Here is an 18,890-nt window from a genome sequence, read left to right on the forward strand (position 1 = left end):
TTGGTAGGGGTGTGTGAATGGTACCATTTATCATAGAAGTGCCCATGCAAGGCCGGTGTCTTCTCCTCCCTAAAGTGGGTTTCTTGAAGGAAAATAATATCTGAGTGGGCTTTTTTCAAGGCGTGCAGGATTTGGCTGCGTTTTACTGCTGCGTTAAGACCTCTGACATTATAAGAGGTAAATTTTATGTTGGCCATTTGTAAGGGGGTTTAGACTGAATCTTTAAAGAAAATGTGGTCTGGAGATAAGTTTGTTGGATATGCCCAGCGCCTTTAGGGGTTGAAGCGTAGGGTGTGAGGGGGGGAGGGAGTGAATGGGTATGGAAAGGGGTTAGAACCATTGAGAACATACAAATATCAACATAGCCTGATACAAATATCATAGCTGGTAACAACATATGACAAAAGTTCACAATCATGCAAACTGGTAGCCATGAGGGTCATGGCAGAAAAGAGCACTGTTGTGTGAGTAATGAACAAACAATCAAGAATAGAGAATGTTGGTGTTGCCTGCGGGGCCCAGAGGCCTCAATCTAAGAGGGGTAGGAACTATAAGATAGTTCGTGGGGGATCCACCTAGTTATCGGGAGTGTTGGGATTAGTAGGGCGGAAGTGTCAGGACCGACACGACGGGAGGCAAAGGTAACCCATCGTTCCGGTCCCCCTCCCTGTGACCCGGCTACATCATCTAGTAATAGAGTGACATGAAGAAAATATAACATAGTGGCAAGTGAAAAGGTAGCATAGTATACCCCAATTGGACTGCCTGAAAAGGCAGTAGGATGGAGGGGAGGAGGGAGGACCCCGAGCACCAGGAAGCTCAGTCATTATAAGGGACCAAGATGCCTGGGCTAAAATTCCGGGAAAAGTGGGGAACAGAAAAGGATAATATCGGACCGGGTCGGGACCTCCCTAGTCCCCACCTCCATTATATGGGGGGGACACCAACAATATATCAGTAGACAGTTGGGGACAAAAAATGGTTATATCTTAGTGATTCTCAAGATGAGTATGTAACCCTGTCTTGATGGGTCTCAGGTCGGGTCCATCTCGATCCTTCTGGGAGTCATCTTCCCTTGTCTCTTCCGGCTTTTACTTCTTTTTTCTGATCCTGTAGATTCCCAAGGAGTGGGAGGAGGGATCGTGGGTAGACTTGTGACGTCTTGGATCGGGGACCAATCCGGGATGTCGACGTCCGAGATGTTGAGGTGTGTGAGGAGATCTGGTAGCTCCATATGGTTTCTAAGGATGTACCTTTTACCCTCATGTGAGAGAGAAAGGCCAAAGGGGAAAAGCCATTTGTATGGGATGTTTCTTCTCCGTAGGATTTCTGTGAGAGGCCTCAAGATGTTTCTTTTAGAAAGTGTGACTCTTGCTAGATCTTGAAAAATAGATATTGCAGAGCCCTCTAGTGGGTTAGGAGGGTTTGTGCGAGCTAGTCACAATATATCATCTCTAACTCTGGAATTAAACAGATGACATATAACGTCTCTGGGAGGTTCTTTTGGTGAAGGTTTGGCTCTGAGGGATCTATGAGCCCTTTCAATGGAGATCTCCAGCGGGTAGTTATCTCCTAAGATTGCCATAAAGATTTGTTTAACAGTGTCAGGAAGGGTTTCTGGAAGGAAAGACTCTGGGATTCCCTTGATCCGTAAGTTGTTGCGTCTGGCCCGATTTTCTTGATCCTCCATCCAATTTACAATCTTGTTCATGTGTGATTGGCAGGAGGTGAATGAGGCTGTCGCTGCTTCAGTGTAGGAGACAATTTGAGATTGGACATTCTCTAGTTGTTCGACTCTGTTACCGATGCTTCTGACATCTTGTTTTATGTCTTGTAGCTCTTTGAGCACTGGTTCCAAGGCCTTAGAGAGGGCTTTTCCCAGAAAGTTTCTTGAAATTGGGAGGCCCCTGTCCTCCTGAAATTCTTCTGTGTCGCTATCCATGTCTGAGGTGTCACGTGGAGTATGATCACGTTTTTTATCTTCTATGGGAATCTGTGCAGGAGTGTGTTTGGTTGAGGAGGCCCCTTGAGGTCTTTGCATATAAGAGTCTAGGGAGCCAGAAACTTTTGTAGTGGAGGTTGTTCTGGATTTCCCCGGTCCAATTTTGACCATATCTGTGAGTAATCAGGGATGGACCCGATATATCTTGAAACAGGCAGTATAGCTTTTGTCGATCACTCGCTGTTGTTGGCCCTCATCGGCCAGTCAATGAGGGATTATGCAAACATAGTGCTCTAGTAGGCTAATTCGCTTGCAGGAGAGTCACTATGGCGTGAGAGAAAAATTGGGTCAGGGGCCCTTTAAGAGATGGGTTTGTCGGTCTCTAATCAGAGATCTGTAAAAATTTAGGCTTAGCCTATTAAAGAATAGTGTGTTCTGCAGGGAAGTCAGTTATGTTATCGCCTGGATAGAGAGGAGATGCGGTGTAGAGCAAGTGTAGGTGTCTGCACCACTTTGCTGATGTTATTATCCAGCTGTGCGATTAGGTAGGAGATGGCAGCCTGCCTGTTGTTACAGCATGAGGGTCCACAGTGGTGTTGGGAGAGCTTCTTGGCAGCCGGCAGCAGCCTTCAAGTTCTTATGTGGACAGTCCTGCGCTTAGGCACGGTGCCCTAAGCTCTGTTCTCACCACAGTCTGGGGCCCGGCTATAGAGATTAACTGAATGCGCTTACCAGTTGGGATGGTGACGTTAGCAGGGGGTTCTCGGCTGTAGGTGAAGGGTCCCCACGGAGCGGCAACCTCAGGAATCGTAGGGATGCTGATGAATAGTCAGGGGTACTCCCGGTGCCCGGATCGGGTATCTGACTCCACCGGAGCCGTCAGTCAGGGAGTCGGTGGCCTGGCACTGCGGCGGCTCGTCTGCTCTTTGTATAGCAGGTAAGTTCCGTTACGGCTGCTTTCTCTCCCGAACGACTGTGTGTCGGAGACTTGGTATGGGGAAGCTTGTTATATAGACACACTTCAATGAAAAGGCAGCCTTTCTTCTGTTTGTCAGCGGCTTTGTAGTAAAAGGACTTTGCCTACTATAGGAAGCAATGTTAGTGTGGATTTAATAATCTTCTTGCCAGTTGGTACTTTTCTGGAGGGTCTACTACTTTCTTTTTTCTTTTTTCCTCCAGTTCAGCAGTGTGAATCCCATTGCGGCCTTCTTAATTGAAGACACCGGGCAAAATCTCACCTGGTGACGTGATGATGCCAGGCGTGGTGACATCATACGTCACCCCGAGCAAAATTTCATGCAGTTTCTGCAATCAAGATGTCTGTGAAAGTCTCTTCATGTCCAAATTGATGAGGCAAGTATGTTACCACGAAGCATGATGAAATTTGGCTTTGCAGCGGATCACATTTTTCCTGAAATTCTGATTAAAGTCCACTCTGTTAACTTCGATTTGCTCAACACTATAAATGCTTCACCTCAGCGTAGCTTTAGATGAAAGATTTTGGTAACAGCATGAACTTGGTGCCGAAAACCAGGCCAAATCTGCTCTAAAACCGCCTCCAATTGGTCTGAATAGGAGGTATTGCCGCAGTTCAAGGGCCCAAGGTTTTTACCGCATCATTTTTAAGAAAACACGAAGAATATACAGGACAGGTCTATTCTTAGTGCGGTTACTGTGTGGACCCCAAGCTAAGCCGGATCGGGAGCCCGTTCGTGATTTGGCTCCATTCAATGGAGCTAAACGTTGAGAACTCAGAGAAGAAGCTATGGCACAGTGCAGCGATTTCTGATGTGTGACACGCAGAGGATTGTGTCGTCAACAAAATGTCACGGCTGAGGATGGGGGAAATCCTCAGCCGTGCGATGATGTAAAATGTCCGGTCGCTACTAGGCCAGGACCACAGAATTAGGGAGCAGGTCACCTCCTAATGCGTCCCTAACGCTGACCCTGTCTCCTGTCTGCATGAGCCGACCTTGATGGTAGGAGGGCTCATACGCTGGAACCTTATAGTCCCTACAAGCCCTCAAGTCGGCCCTGAACTAGAGACAGAGTAAAGGCAACCCACTCCTCCTAGACACGGAGGAGCAGGAGTCTCACTGGCCAAGCAGCATGAAGAAAGGGGACATAAACAGGTCTATGGATAAGACAGGTGAACCCACACAGTTCCACACCTACCTGTCTCAGCCTAGCTGACTGGATCCCTGTGCTGGCATGCTGAAGATCACCACGCATCCACACACAGGGACCCAGATCCATAGCTGCACTAAAACACAAGGAAAGACATACAACACATCAAAGGAAATAAACTTATGACCGGAAGGGTGGCCCTTACAAGAAGGATGGAATACACAGGAGGCTGCTTCAGCCAAGCATGACTGAAAGCAACCTACTGAGCAGTGCTCCAGACACAAGCTTTATAGGGCTAAATGGCCACACCCACCGGACAGACACACCCAGTGACATCACACACACTGGGAAGAGGGTTAACCCTTCCAGCACCACAGGAAAGGAAAACACCAAACATACAGGGGAAGTGACCAAACTAAGATCACCCTGTGGCTGTTGCCGCTGGCAACGACATGGGTGGCAGCCGTCCTGGGAGACAGCCCAAAGGCCGAGACACTGCCACCACTTGTACATAATACCAAACGTTGCCACGGGCAGCCACAGTGAAAGGACGATGTCCGTGCGCACCAAACATAAACTACAGTGCACACCAGACATACAACACAGAGTGCACACAGACATAACACAGTGCACACAACACACAGACACCTAACATAGAGGTTGCTAGGTGCAACCGCATGCACAGCAGGAAAGCTGCGACCAGACTAGCGTTGTCAGCGGCAACCACAGGTGAGGCAAATACCAGTGCCCTCACCTGTGATTGACAACAAAACCAAAACCGCTGACAACCACATGCGGTTGAAGAGTCACGGTCATAGCCATGGCCGTGACACAAAATCCTCCATGTGCACCTACCCTAACAGAAGCTTTGAAGGGATGTGAACTGCTGTCTTCTGGATTAACTTGCAGGATAACAGGCCTTACATACTATGTAACTATGTTCAGTCAAGCAGGTATCACCACTTAGGCTACATTCACACTAGCGGCACAGACCTCCAGCGGGCTGTGTGCCCCCCAGACTGCCGCTCCGTCCCCATTGACTATAATGGGGGCGGGTGGAGTTCTGGCAGAGGCATGGCAGCGCACAGCGAGAGGCTGCCGGAATAAAACTACGACATGTTCGACATTTATTCCGGCAGCCTCTCGTCGTGGGCTTCCGTGCCTCTGCCGGAACTCTGCCCCTGCCCCCATTATAGTCAATGGGCACGGAGCGGCAGTCCGGGGGCACACGTTCACTAGAGGCAGGACGGATCCAACAGGCTGTTTACCCGATGGAACAGCCTGCCGGAGGTCCATGCCGCTAGTGTGAAAGTAGCCTTAATTACAATGCCACGGGTGCTTTCAGAGGAAACCTCTTGAACATTTTAAGGAGTGTAATTTCTGGTTTCCTGCTGCCTGCAGATTGGAGCTCTGTGTGCTGAGTGAAGCCATGGCCTCAGTTTTACAGCTGACCAGAATCGTGGCTTCACTGTGGTCTTCGTGAAAACTACCATCCCTGGAGATTGATCCAGCAGGGTCACCCTGACACATCAAGTCCCAAGAGACAACCTCTTAACGTGGTAAAGGCCAAGTTGACTGAGGCTTGTCAATCAGGGTAATGCAGCAATCTGGAGTTTTCCTATATCCCATAGAACTCCACTTGTAGCCAGAAGCAGTCTACTCCATCATATAGCACCTGACCTGGTGGCCTTCTGAACTGACTCCAGTCCTCTCCTTTCTCTGCTGTCTACCACCTGTAATACAATCCTGATCAAAAGTTTAAGACCACTTAAAAAATGGCAAACAGTCATATTTAGCATGGCTGGATCTTAACAAGGTTCCAAGCAGAGCTTCAACATGCAACAAGAAGAAATGGGAGTGAGACAAAACATTTTTTGAGCATTCAATTTAATGAAAACAACAAATAAACTGAAACAGGCTGTTTTTCAGCTGATCAAAAGTTTAGGCCACATGCCTTTAAAAGGCCAAATCTGTGCAAAGATGTGGATTCATTGTCATTTTCTGTCAGGTAGTCACACGTTGTGATGGCAAAGGCAAAAAAACTCTCCTTTTTGAACGTGGTCGGGTTGTTGAACTGCATAAGCAGGGTCTCTCACAGCGCGCCATCTCTGCTGGGTTGGGACGCAGTAAGACAATCATTTGGAATTTCTTAAATGATCCTGAGGGTTATGGAACAAAAAAGTCAAGTGGAAGACCCAAAATAAATTCATCAGCACTGAGCCGGAGGATCCAATTGGCTGTCCGTCAAGACACTGTACGATCCTCAAACCCAAATTAAGGCCCTGACTGGTGCTGACTGCAGCCCCATAACGATCAGACTGCATCTGAGACTGAAGGGCTTCAAAAACAAAAAACGTCTTCAAAGACCTCGTCTCCTTGAACGCCACAGAACTGCTTGTTTGGACTTTGCAAGAGAGAGCACCAAACATGGGACATTGAAAGGTGGAAGAAAGTTTTATTCTCTGTTGAGAAAAAATGTATCCTTGATGGTCCTGATGGTTTCCAACGTTACTGGCATGACAAGCAGATCCCACCTGAGATGTTTTCTACGCGCCACAGTGGAGGGGGCGCCATAATGGTCTGGGGTGCTTTTTCCTTTAGTGGAACAATGAAACTTCAGTAAGTGCAGGGGCGTCAAACGGCCGCTGGCTATGTCCTGATGTTGCAGAGAGCATTCCTCATGACTGAGGGCCATCGTCTGTGTGGTAACGACTGGGTTTTTCAACAGGACAACACTACAGTACACAATGCCTGCAGGACAAGGGACTTCTTCCAGGAGAATAACATCACTCGTTTGCCCCATCCTGCGTGTTCCCCTGATCTAAATCCAATTGAGAACCTTTGGGGATTGATGGCAAGGGAAGTTTACAAAAATGGACAACAGTTCCAGACAGTTCGTGCGGCCGTCTTCACCACTTGGAGAAATGTTCCCACTCACCTCATGGAAACGCTTGCATCAAGCATGCCGAAACGAATCTTTGAAGTGATAAACAATAACGGCGGAGCTACTCATTACTGAGTTCATGTTTGGAAGTTGTATTTCTGTTTTGGGGGGGTTATTTTTATTTTTTTGGAGGTGTGGTCCTAAACTTTTGATCAGCTGAAAAACAGCCGGTTTCAGTTTATTCATTGTTTTCATTAAATTGAATGCTCAAAAAATGTTTTGTCTCACTTCCATTTCTTCTTGTTGTATGTTGAAGCTCTACTTGGAACCTTGTTAAGATCCAGCCATGCTAAATATGATTTTTTGATATTTTTAAAGTGGTCTTAAACTTTTGATCAGGACTCTATTATAGGCTACCATCTCCCACATCTGCACTGGCCCGCTGCAGCCTGATATCTGACTCTACGGATTGTGGAACAACCCTTATAGAAACACCGATATTTACACAACACCAGTAGCTTAATATGTGTGCCAGCATATAATGATTCACCAAATATATAAAAACACACATATATTATAAATGCAGTCTTTATTATTTTAAATATATACAGTGCTGCCCATAATTATTGATACCCCTGGCAAATTTTGACTTAAAGTTACTTTTATTCAACCAGCAACTAATTTTTTGACGGGAAATGACATAGCTGTCTCCCAAAAGATAATAAGACGATGTACAAGAGAAATTATTGTGGAAAAAAACTATTTCTCCACTTTTATTTACATTTGAGCAAAAAATACAAGATGTTCCGCACTGTGGAAAATCTCAGAGGACGTGGTCGGAAACCAAAAGTGACACCTGTGCTGGCCAGGAGGATAGTTAGAGAGGTGAAAAGAATCCAAGGATCACCACCAAGGCCATCCTGGTGAATCTGGGCTCTGCTGGTGGCAATGTCTCAAGACAGACAATCCAACGAACACTGCACACTGCACACTGCTGGATTCCACTTCTCCAGATAAGGCTCACAAAAGTTCACTTGGGCTTTGCAAAAACTCATCTGGACAAAGAAGAAGTCTACTGGTCTTCTGTGTTATGGTCAGACGAAACAAAAATTTAATTGTTTGTTCACAATGATGTTTCCTTCATTTGGCGTAAAAAAGGAAAAGCTTTCAACCCAAAGAACACCATCCCCACTTTTAAACATGGTGGTGGGAACCTAATGCTTTGGGGGTGTTTTTCAGCCAATGGACCAGGGAACCTAATCACAGTAAATGGCACCATGAAAAAAGAGCAACACATAAGGATTCTCAGCAACAACATCAGGCAGTCTGCAGAGAAACTTGGCCTTGGGCACCAGTGGACATTTCAGCATGACAATGACCCAAAACACACAGCAAAAGTGGTGAAGAAATGGTTAGCAGACAACAACATTAACGGTTTTTTAGTGGCCCAGCCAGAGTCCAGACTTGAATCCAATTGAGAATCTGTGGAGGGAGCTAAAGATCAGGGTGATGGCAAGAAGACCCTCCAACCTGAAAGACTTGGAGCTCATTGATAAAGATGAATGGGCAAAAATACCTGTGGAGACCTGCAAAAAGCTGGTCTGCAATTATAGGAAGCGTTTAATTGCTGTAATAGCCAATAAAGGCTTTTCTATTGATTATTGAGAAGGGTATGTATAATTTTGGAGTGGACACTTTTTGCTTAATTGTAAATAAAAGCTGAGAAATGTTTTTTTTCCCCACAATAATGCCTCTTGTACATCATTATATTATATTTTGGGAGACACCTATGTCATTTCCCGTCAAAAAATTACTTGCTGGTTGAATAAATGTAACTTTAAGTCAAGGGTATGAATAATTATGGGCAGCACTGTATATCTAAATACATAATTGTGGACAGATTACATTAATAGCAGTGATTACAAGACAATTCTGCGACAACACGAAAGGTTCCCCCTTACATCACTCCTGCTGGCGACAGTACAATATTTGCAGGATCTATGCACAATATCAATAATACTGTTGTACCGTCCCTAATGACTGGTGAATTCCGGATTACCATTAGTTAACTGTGCTCGTCAAATTCGCCTTTACTTCCTTTTGGGGGCGCATCCCTCCACTGTAACCTTAACACACCTTATATACCCACATTAATCAAATCTATATGGACAATTAGAAAAGCGCTCCTGTAACCTCATGGCTGAATTAGCGTTTGCTCCGTCCTCATCCAGGAACATGGACACCCACATCTCGCGGGATTTCGCTTAATCCTATCAAACTGCCGATCACGTGTATCTGCCATGTGACTCCACAGCGTCGGCCGGCGAAACTCCCCTTACTCCTGGTATATACAGGGAGTGCAGAATTATTAGGCAAGTTGTATTTTTGAGGATTAATTTTATTATTGAACAACAACCATGTTCTCAATGAACCCAAAAAAACTCATTAATATCAAAGCTGAATATTTTTAGAAGTAGTTTTTAGTTTGTTTTTAGTTTTCGCTATTTTAGGGGGATATCTGTGTGTGCAGGTGACTATTACTGTGCATAATTATTAGGCAACTTAACAAAAAACAAATATATACCCATTTCAATTATTTATTTTTACCAGTGAAACCAATATAACATCTCAACATTCACAAATATACATTTCTGACATTCAAAAACAAAACAAAAACAAATCAGTGACCAATATAGCCACCTTTCTTTGCAAGGACACTCAAAAGCCTGCCATCCATGGATTCTGTCAGTGTTTTGATCTGTTCACCATCAACATTGCGTGCAGCAGCAACCACAGCCTCCCAGACATTGTTCAGAGAGGTAAATCTCACATTTGATGATGGACCACAGGTTCTCAATGGGGTTCAGATCAGGTGAACAAGGAGGCCATGTCATTAGATTTTCTTCTTTTATACCCTTTCTTGCCAGCCACGCTGTGGAGTACTTGGACGCGTGTGATGGAGCATTGTCCTGCATGAAAATCATGTTTTTCTTGAAGGATGCAGACTTCTTCCTGTACCACTGCTTGAAGAAGGTGTCTTCCAGAAACTGGCAGTAGGACTGGGAGTTGAGCTTGACTCCATCCTCAACCCGAAAAGGCCCCACAAGCTCATCTTTGATGATACCAGCCCAAACCAGTACTCCACCTCCACCTTGCTGGCGTCTGAGTCGGACTGGAGCTCTCTGCCCTTTACCAATCCAGCCACGGGCACCCTTGACTTTTCTCAGTTCATGGGCAGTTATTTTGCGCCTTGGTTTTTCCACACGCTTCTTGTGGCCCTGTTGACTATTTTGAATGAAACGCTTGATTGTTCGATGATCACGCTTCAGAAGCTTTGCAATTTTAAGAGTGCTGCATCCCTCTGCAAGATATCTCACTATTTTTGACTTTTCTGAGCCTGTCAAGTCCTTCTTTTGACCCATTTTGCCAAAGGAAAGGAAGTTGCCTAATAATTATGCACACCTGATATAGGGTGTTGATGTCATTAGACCACACCCCTTCTTATTACAGAGATGCACATCACCTAATATGCTTAATTGGTAGTAGGCTTTCGAGCCTATACAGCTTGGAGTAAGACAACATGCATAAAGAGGATGATGTGGTCAAAATACTCATTTGCCTAATAATTCTGCACTCCCTGTAGTATTCTGTGCTATGTAAGTGTTACACTTCTTTTGAACCATGGCTTATGTGCCCCTTTTTGCCATTTAAGTATTTATGGATGTTATAATAAGATTATGGATATGCAAGCATCCTCTTTTGGGAGACTTTAGTAGAGGTTTACTTTTATAGCAATACATGACAAGAGGGGGTTTTTATGTTATGTTTTGTGCTTTATACCACACATACATATGCTGTATATTTATTGCATCTTTCTGATACCTGTGAGTGGATAATGTGAATTCACTGTTGATATTAGAACACATAGGTCATGTCGTGTCATTATGTATTGAGCTGTCCTATGATAATATACATGGTAGTACGCCTAGGTAACTCCAAGCAATGGATTATATGTTCAGCTCTAACAATATAAAAGGTTGATAATTAATTGAATTTGACCAGCACAGTTAACTAATGGTAATCCGCAATTCACCGGTCATTAGTGGCGGTACAACAGTATTATTGGTATTGTGCATAGATCCTGCAAATATTGTACTGTCGCCAGCAGGAATGATGTAAGGGGGAACCGTTCGTGTTGTTGCAGTATTGTCTTGTAATCACTGCTATTAATGTAATCGGTCCACAATTATGCATTTATATATATATTTAAAATAATAAAGATTGCATTTATAATACATGTGTGTGTTTATATATTTGGTGAATCATTAACAGATACACTTGGAGTGAGTCCTTCACAAATAAGGTTAGTTCTACATTTCTGGTTCTCTCCTTATCTCCCAAACCTGATCATATTTGTCTCAGCGAGGCACAGTAAGGCTTTATGAGGTATTACTTCTTTACGGCATGTTTAGCCCCTTGCACCTCTACATCACAGCGATATCTGGTGATATCACACATTCGCTCACACTTACCAGTGACTTTAATAGTGGTGGTCACTTCTTTGTAATAATTATATTTCACTTTACCGTCTTTGCTTTCTTGAAATCGGAAATAATATACCCCCTCATCTTCTGTCCTGGCATCAGTTATGGTCAGGGTGCAGTCTCCAGAATCTGGATTTCCCGTCAGTTTGAAGTTTGCTTTTTGCCCAGCACTGGATTCATCATTAGTGGCTACGATAGATTCTGAATAGAGCTCTCTCCAGTATCCAAAGGAATTACGGAACGTATTTGTATCGGCAGCAGTGAATTTACAAGGAATCGAGACACTAAGACCTTTCTGTACACTGACACTGGAGTTCACTTCAATAGAATAACCCTTGGAAAACACGATCTTCTCTTTAATACCTGTAGAAGAATAAAGGATGACATCATTAAGTATCAGCTTTTATCAGATGACAGACAAAGGTATTGATAGTTGTATTAATCCCTATATATTAGAGATGAGCAAATTGATTCTAATTTTGTTACAAATGTATAAAAAAAAATTGGATTCTAACAGACACGAAGGAGAGGGAGAAAAAGACTAATATGACTCTCTAATTTAAAGTATGCATTGTCTGGTGGGAAATTTTTGTTGTAATGGAGAGCACCTACAGGGTTAAACTCTTAACTCAAATTTCTTAACTCATCGAGTTATCTTGAAACAAAAGCCATTAAAAAGCAATTGAAGGTGTTTGCTTAACGCATTTAGTTTAGATAACACATCTTATAAAGCAGGCATACTGAACCTGCGGCCCTCCAGCTGTTGTAAAACTACAACTCCCACAATGCCCTGCTGTAGGCTGATAGCTGTAGGCTGTTCGAGCATGCTGGGAGTTGTAGTTTTGCAACAGCTGGAGGGCCACAGGTTGAGTATGCCTGTTATAAAGCATATGCGTTAACTCTACTACATCTGTAGTATGTTTAGAAGTATTGTTACACAAGGCAACACTGCTCTTGGTTCTGGGTAAAATGTGTGCAAATTAGCATATCTCACTTCTGCTGAAAAGGTAATTTGCATATCTTTGGGTTTCTGGGAGATATTCAAATTACCTTTCCTGACCAAAAAAACTAACAAAAAAAAAAAATGTAATCTGAATCTTTCTCATGCCACCTGATGTTAGACATGCTAATTTGCATACATTTTTCACAGAAACAAAAAGAAGCACATCTCACTAGACAGTCTCCATAATAGATGTAGTACTTGCCCAGAAGACCCCCCCAAAGCCTCTCAGTTAAAAAAAGGCAACTCTGTTTGTTTAAAAAGCATATGATAACAGAGTAGCTGATTCTTCAAATATAATTCTGCAAGAATTGATGCCCCACTTCACAAGTTGGGGGAACAACTACACCAAATGGGAAAGGTTAGCCCAACATTACTGGTGGGGAAAGAAACAACAAAAGTCCTTTAAGTTAATAAGGTGCTTGGTTCATGTTGCTGTATCCAGTTTATAACCTCCTGTTTTAATTACACAGACAACATTTGTGCCTGTTGACTATTACCCCAGGAACATGATGGGCAAGAGAGGGTCAGCTCCTATGGAAATTGGAGTCTAAGATGAACCACATTAATCACAAAGCATATCTCCTGCATATTGGAATTGTTGGCTATGGCTTTGGCAATCAATGAGGGACAAACTAGATAATCTAAAACACCTTAAGGACCTTGCCATTTTTACCTTAAGGACCAGGCCGTTTTTTGAAAACTTGACATGTGTCACTTTATGTGGTAATAACTTCAGAATGCATTGTACTTCATGATAGTGAAAAATTATAGTCAATATAATTCACCTTTATTTATTAAAAAATCCTGAATTTGCCCAAAATTTTGAAAAATTAGCAATTTTCTAAATTTGTATTTATCTACTTTTAAGGCCTCTTTCACACTACAGTATGTTGAATTCAGTGTTTTGCGTTCCGTTTTTCACGGATCCGTTGTTCCGTTTTTTGCTTCCGTTGTGGTTCCGTTTCCGTTCCGTTCCGTTTTTCCGTATGGCAAATACAGTATACAGTAATTTCATATTAAAAATTGGGCTGGGCATAACATTTTCAATAGATGGTTCCGCAAAAAACGGAACGGATACGGAAGACATACGGATGCATTTCCGTATGTGTTCCGTTTTTTTTGCGGAACCATTGACTTGAATGGAGCCACGGACTGTGATTTGCGGCCAAATATAGGACATGTTCTATCTTTTCAACGGAACGGAAAAACGGAAATACGGAAACGGAATGCATACGGAACACATTCAGTTTTTTTGCGGAACCATTGAAATGAATGGTTCCGTATACGGAACGCAAAAAACGGACCGTATACGGAACGCAAAATACTGTAGTGTGAAAGAGGCCTAAGGCAGATAGTGATAAAAGATAAAGATAAAAGAGTTATTACTTTATATTTCCACTTTCATGTTTGCATCATTTAGCAAATGTAGTTTTATTTTTTAGGATCTTTATAAGGTTTAGAATTTTAGAAGCAAATGATTAAGTTTTTAATAAAATTTCCGAAACCCACTTTTTTAAGAACCACTTCAATTCTAAAGTCACTTTGTGGGGCTTACATAGTGAAAACCACCCATAAATACCCCATTGTAGAAACTACACCTCTCAGGTTATTCAAAACGGATTCTACAAACTTGGTTAACCCTTTAGGTGTTCCACCAGAATTAAAGGAAAAAGGAGATGACATTTTAAATTTAACTTTTTGGCATATTTTTCATTTTAATAAATTTTTCCTGTAACACATCAAGGGTTAACAGCCAAATAAAACACCCCTCCATGTGGTCATAAACTGCTGTACAGGCATACGGCAGGGAGCAGAAGGAAAGGAGCGCCATGTGGATTTTGGAGGGCAGATTTCACTGTGATAATCTTAAGTTGCTATATGACATTTAAAGACCCCCTGATGCAACCCTAGAGTAGAAACTCCAAAAAAAAAGACCCCATTATGGAAATTATAAGGTGACACTTTTATTGATATTATTTTGTGGTATATATGACTATTGATTGCTCTATATTACACTTTTTGTGAGGCAATGTAACAAAAAAATGGCTGTTCTGGCACAGTTTTTATTTTTAGTTTTTTACGGTGTTCATCTGAAAGTTTAGATCATGTGCTATTTTTATAGAGCAGGTTGTTATGGACACGACAATACCAAATAAGTCTACTTTTATTTTTATTTTGTTTCAGTTTTACATAATAAAGCATTTTTGAAATAAATCATGTTTTTGTGTCTCCTTTTTCTGAAAGCCATATTATTTTTCGGGCGGGTAGAGGCTCAGTTTTTGCGCCATGAGGTGATTGTTTGATTGGTACTATTTTGGAGTGCATACTACTTTTTGATCGTTTGATATTACACTTTTTGTGATGTATGGTGACAAAAATTTATTTTTTTTCGCACGGTCTTTATTTAATTTTTTTATGGTTTTCCCCTGACATGGTAAATCATGTGATATTTTTATAGAGCAGGTTGTTATGGACGCAGCGTGACCTAATATGTCTGTTTTGTTTTTATATATTTTGGTTTTAAACAATAAAAGCATTTTCGAGAAAAAAAAAATGTTTTTATGTCTCCATTTTCTGAAAGCCCTATTTTTTTTTTGGGCAATTGTATTAGTTATGGTCTCATTTTTTGCCGGATGAGATGACGGTTTGATTGGTATTATTTTTGGGTACATATGACTTGATCACTTGGCACTACACTTTTTGTAATGAAATGTGATAAAAAAATGGCTTTTTAGCAAAGTTTTTATAAAACAATTTTCACGTGCTTGACCAGGCGGGGTGAATCATGTGATATTTTTATAGAGTTAGGTTGTTACGTATGTGTTGATACCTGATATGTCTGTTTTTTATTATTTTTCTATTTTTATATGGGAAAGGGCCTTTTTTAATTGAAACTTAAATTTTTCTTATTGTTAAAAACACTTTTATTTCACTTTTATTATTTTTTATTTCTGTCCCACTATGGGAATTCAACATTACAGGGTCTGATCCCTGTTTCAATGCAGCACAATACATCTGTGTAATACACTGATAGTCTGCCTATGAGCCTGGGAGCTGGGCCTCATAGTCCTTCATACATGCTGGGCCCCAAGGCATTTAAAAGGCTTGGGGCTGCCATGGCAACTATCGGGTCTCTGCCACAGCAGCAGCATATGAGGTGTTAATCTACTGGCATCGGCGTTATCACCGTTGCTGGTGGATGCAGCAGTGATCCGGCTGTCAGTAGCAGCCGGCTCTGTGCTGCTGATCGCGGCACCACACATGGGGGGGGAAGGACCGCAGGACGAGAATGCTTGTTCTGGGGCACAAAGTACCAGCCATTTAGGATGAGCATTCTCGCCCTGGGTCCTTAAGGCGTTGGGCAGAAATATTGCTCCACTTTAATTACATTATAAGTTACAAATCAGAAATAACAGATTTTTCTCTCTATAAGATGCACTCCACCCCCCCTCCCTTCAAATTAGTAGTGGTGGGGGGGAATGTCAGTGCATCTTATGGGGCAAATACTAATGAGTGCTTCCATTATGGAAGGGCTAATTAGTACAGAAGCAATGAAAGGCCACATTGGGGTGTAATTTATGTTCAAACTGTGACCTGCTTGTAGGGGCGTCAGCGATTGAGTGTGTGCAATAGATTAACCCTTGGCAGCCACACCTGGGTCACATGACAGGATGGTCCCTGTGCATGACAGCAGAATTCAAATAAAAAATTTGAATACATGGTAGATTTTGCCATTGCAAAATTCACCATGTGAAGTAGCTCTAAAACCTAGCAGAAACTAACCCTGAACTGCTAAGGGAACTTTTACACTATTGTTATTAGAATCCGGCAGGCAGTTCCGGCAACGGAACTGCCTGCCGATCCGGAAAACCGTATACAAACAGACATCCTTGTTTTCCAGATCCGTTAGGCGGATCCGGTGAAATACCAGATCCGTCTCATCCGGTATCATCTGGAATAATGGATCCGGTATTTACATTTTTCCAAAGATCAAAAGCGAAAATAGTTCCTCCTATGTCCCGGTTCATGAGCAGACCGTAAATGCCCCGTGATGCGGCAGTTTCTTGGTACAGGATCCGGCATTAATACATCTCTATGGAAATTAATGGCGGATCCGGCAAGTGCAGTATTGTTCCTGGATTTTGGACGGAAAAAATACCGCAGCCTGCTGCGGTATTTTGTTCGGTCAAATACCGTAAAAGGGACGGAACCGAAGACATCCTAGTGAAAACTGAACGGATTGCTTTCCATTCAGAATGCATTAGGTATTTCTGGTATTGAGACTCTTTACCGGATTTCAATACCGGAAAACAATAACGCTAGTGAGAAAGTACCCTAAGTTCTACAAGACAGACAGAAAATCAAAAAACAACCAAAAGCTGTGTAGACCATTTCACTGAATTTAGAATAGCCGTTCCAACTTGAGATGAGCAAATTTCTTAAAACCTATTTCAGGTTCAATTCAAACTTGTTATTTAGTTCAAGTACAAACTGATTCTATGCAAATCAAAAGTACTTTAAATGCCTGGAAAAGTCTCTCTCTTATAGGCCAAATTTTAATTCTAAATAATCAATTTGCTAATCTCTAGTTCCAACTAAATGCCAAAGGCCACACAACAGCCAGACAGTCGAGGTACGAGGATATGCGATCATCTACCATTGAGATTTTTGCATAGGCTGAGCAGTTAGGGAGAGAGCCAGGTCTGTTGCAGGGCTCTCCCTTTTGTTCCTTAGTTTTGGATCCAGTCAGTCGGATCTTCATTTTGTGTCTTCTTGTTTTCTGTACACCTTCCGTGACATTATAAACCGCCAAAACCGTCTTAAGCATGAATCTGGTTTCAACCTTGATTGACCGCATGCAGGGTCTTTCAGTTTGAGGTGACCGTTTCTGCTTGCGTTCATGGAATTTGTTCTGAGCCTAAAATCTCGCTTCCAGATACGTTCTCTGGGGGTAGTGAGAATTTTGTTTGTTTTAGAGAGGCTTGCAAACTCCATTTTCGCCTACTTCCCCATTCCTCTGGGGATGAGGAGCGGAGGGTGGGATCATCATATCACTGCTCAGGGATAACGCCCAGTCCTGGGCCTTTTCGCTGCCGGTGGGGGCACGGCCCCTCTGTTCAGTGGATGAATTTTTTTTAGCCCTGGGTCAGATATATGATGATCCGGATCGTATTGCTTTGGCTGAGTCTAGACTACGTCTTTTATGCCAGGGCAAACAGTCCGCAGAGATATATTGTTCAGAATTTCGGAGATGGACAGCTGATACTGGATGGAATGATGCTGCACTCCGAAGTCAATTTTGCCATGGTCTTTCAGAGGGATTGAAAGATGCATTTGCCTTTCATGAAAGACCTACCTCCTTGGACTCTGCCATGTCTCGGGCCGTTCGTATTGACAGGCGTCTTAGAGAGAGAGGAGAGATCACTCCTTCCTGTCATACGCAGTCCAAGGACAGTGCGGCGGTCTCATTCTGTGCACAGGGGTCTCAGGCGCTCTCAATCCCTTCTGAGCCGGAGCCCATGCAGATAGGCTTGATTGCCTGATTGACAATAGAAGATTCAGCCCTCATGGGAAGGTTTGTTTCTGTTGTGGGGGTATAAATCATTTGGCAAATGTTTGTCCCTCTAGGAGATTCAGGCAGTTTTTTGAGAGTAATAAAGTAACAAAAAGAAAAAAATCCTCTAAAAACGTTCCATCTGTTACTATTGGCAAGGTTGATGTGGAAATTGAAGGTTTTCCATTTGCTTGTAGTTCCCGTTTTGTCCTTCCCGTGGCGCTAGAGAGCAAGAACATTTTTTGCGAGATTTTTGTAGATAGTGGAGCAGCTGTCAATCTCATTGATAGTCAATTTGCTATAACTCATGGTTTCCAGGTATACACTTTGGGAAAGGTTATACCTGTTTTTGCTATTGATTCCGCTGCACTTTCTCAGAAATTGTTAAAGGGCATAGTTCACAATATCCGTTTGATTGTGAGTGATACTCATGCTGAGGATGTGTCATGTTTCGTCCTAAGTGGGTTGCCTACTCCTCTAGTGTTGCGGCTACCCTGGCTCACTAAACATAACCCCACCATTGATTGACAAGCGAGGCAAATAAATGGTTGGAGTGACTTTTGCAGAGAGAATTGCCTCACAACATCTGTTTCTGAGGTTTCTACTAAGACTGTACCATCTTTTCTCTCTGAATTTTCGGATGTGTTCTCTGAGAGTGGTGTTCAGGAGTTGCCCCCGCACAGGGAGTACGATTGCCCTATTAATCTCACCCCAGGAGCCAAGCTGCCTAAATCTCGTTTATACAATCTCTCCCAACCTGAAAGGGTCGCTATGCGTGCTTATATCTCTGAGAGTCTGAGAAAGGGACACATAGGACCCTCGAAGTCACCTGTTGC

At 42.8% G+C, this 18,890-nt stretch overlaps 1 protein-coding gene across 1 annotated transcript in view; it reads right to left on the bottom strand.

Annotated features, from left to right (window-relative positions):
- Positions 1–18,890, bottom strand: part of LOC122926363 — a 504,077-nt gene that overhangs the window by 261,896 nt on the left and 223,291 nt on the right. The window contains exon 4 of the mRNA XM_044277738.1: positions 11,486–11,860. Within this exon, the coding sequence (XP_044133673.1) occupies positions 11,486–11,860 (375 nt within the window). The remainder of the gene's footprint in view (positions 1–11,485; positions 11,861–18,890) is intronic.

This window comes from Bufo gargarizans, chromosome 2 (assembly GCF_014858855.1).
Source record: "Bufo gargarizans isolate SCDJY-AF-19 chromosome 2, ASM1485885v1, whole genome shotgun sequence".
NCBI classification, from domain to species: Eukaryota; Metazoa; Chordata; class Amphibia; order Anura; family Bufonidae; genus Bufo; species Bufo gargarizans.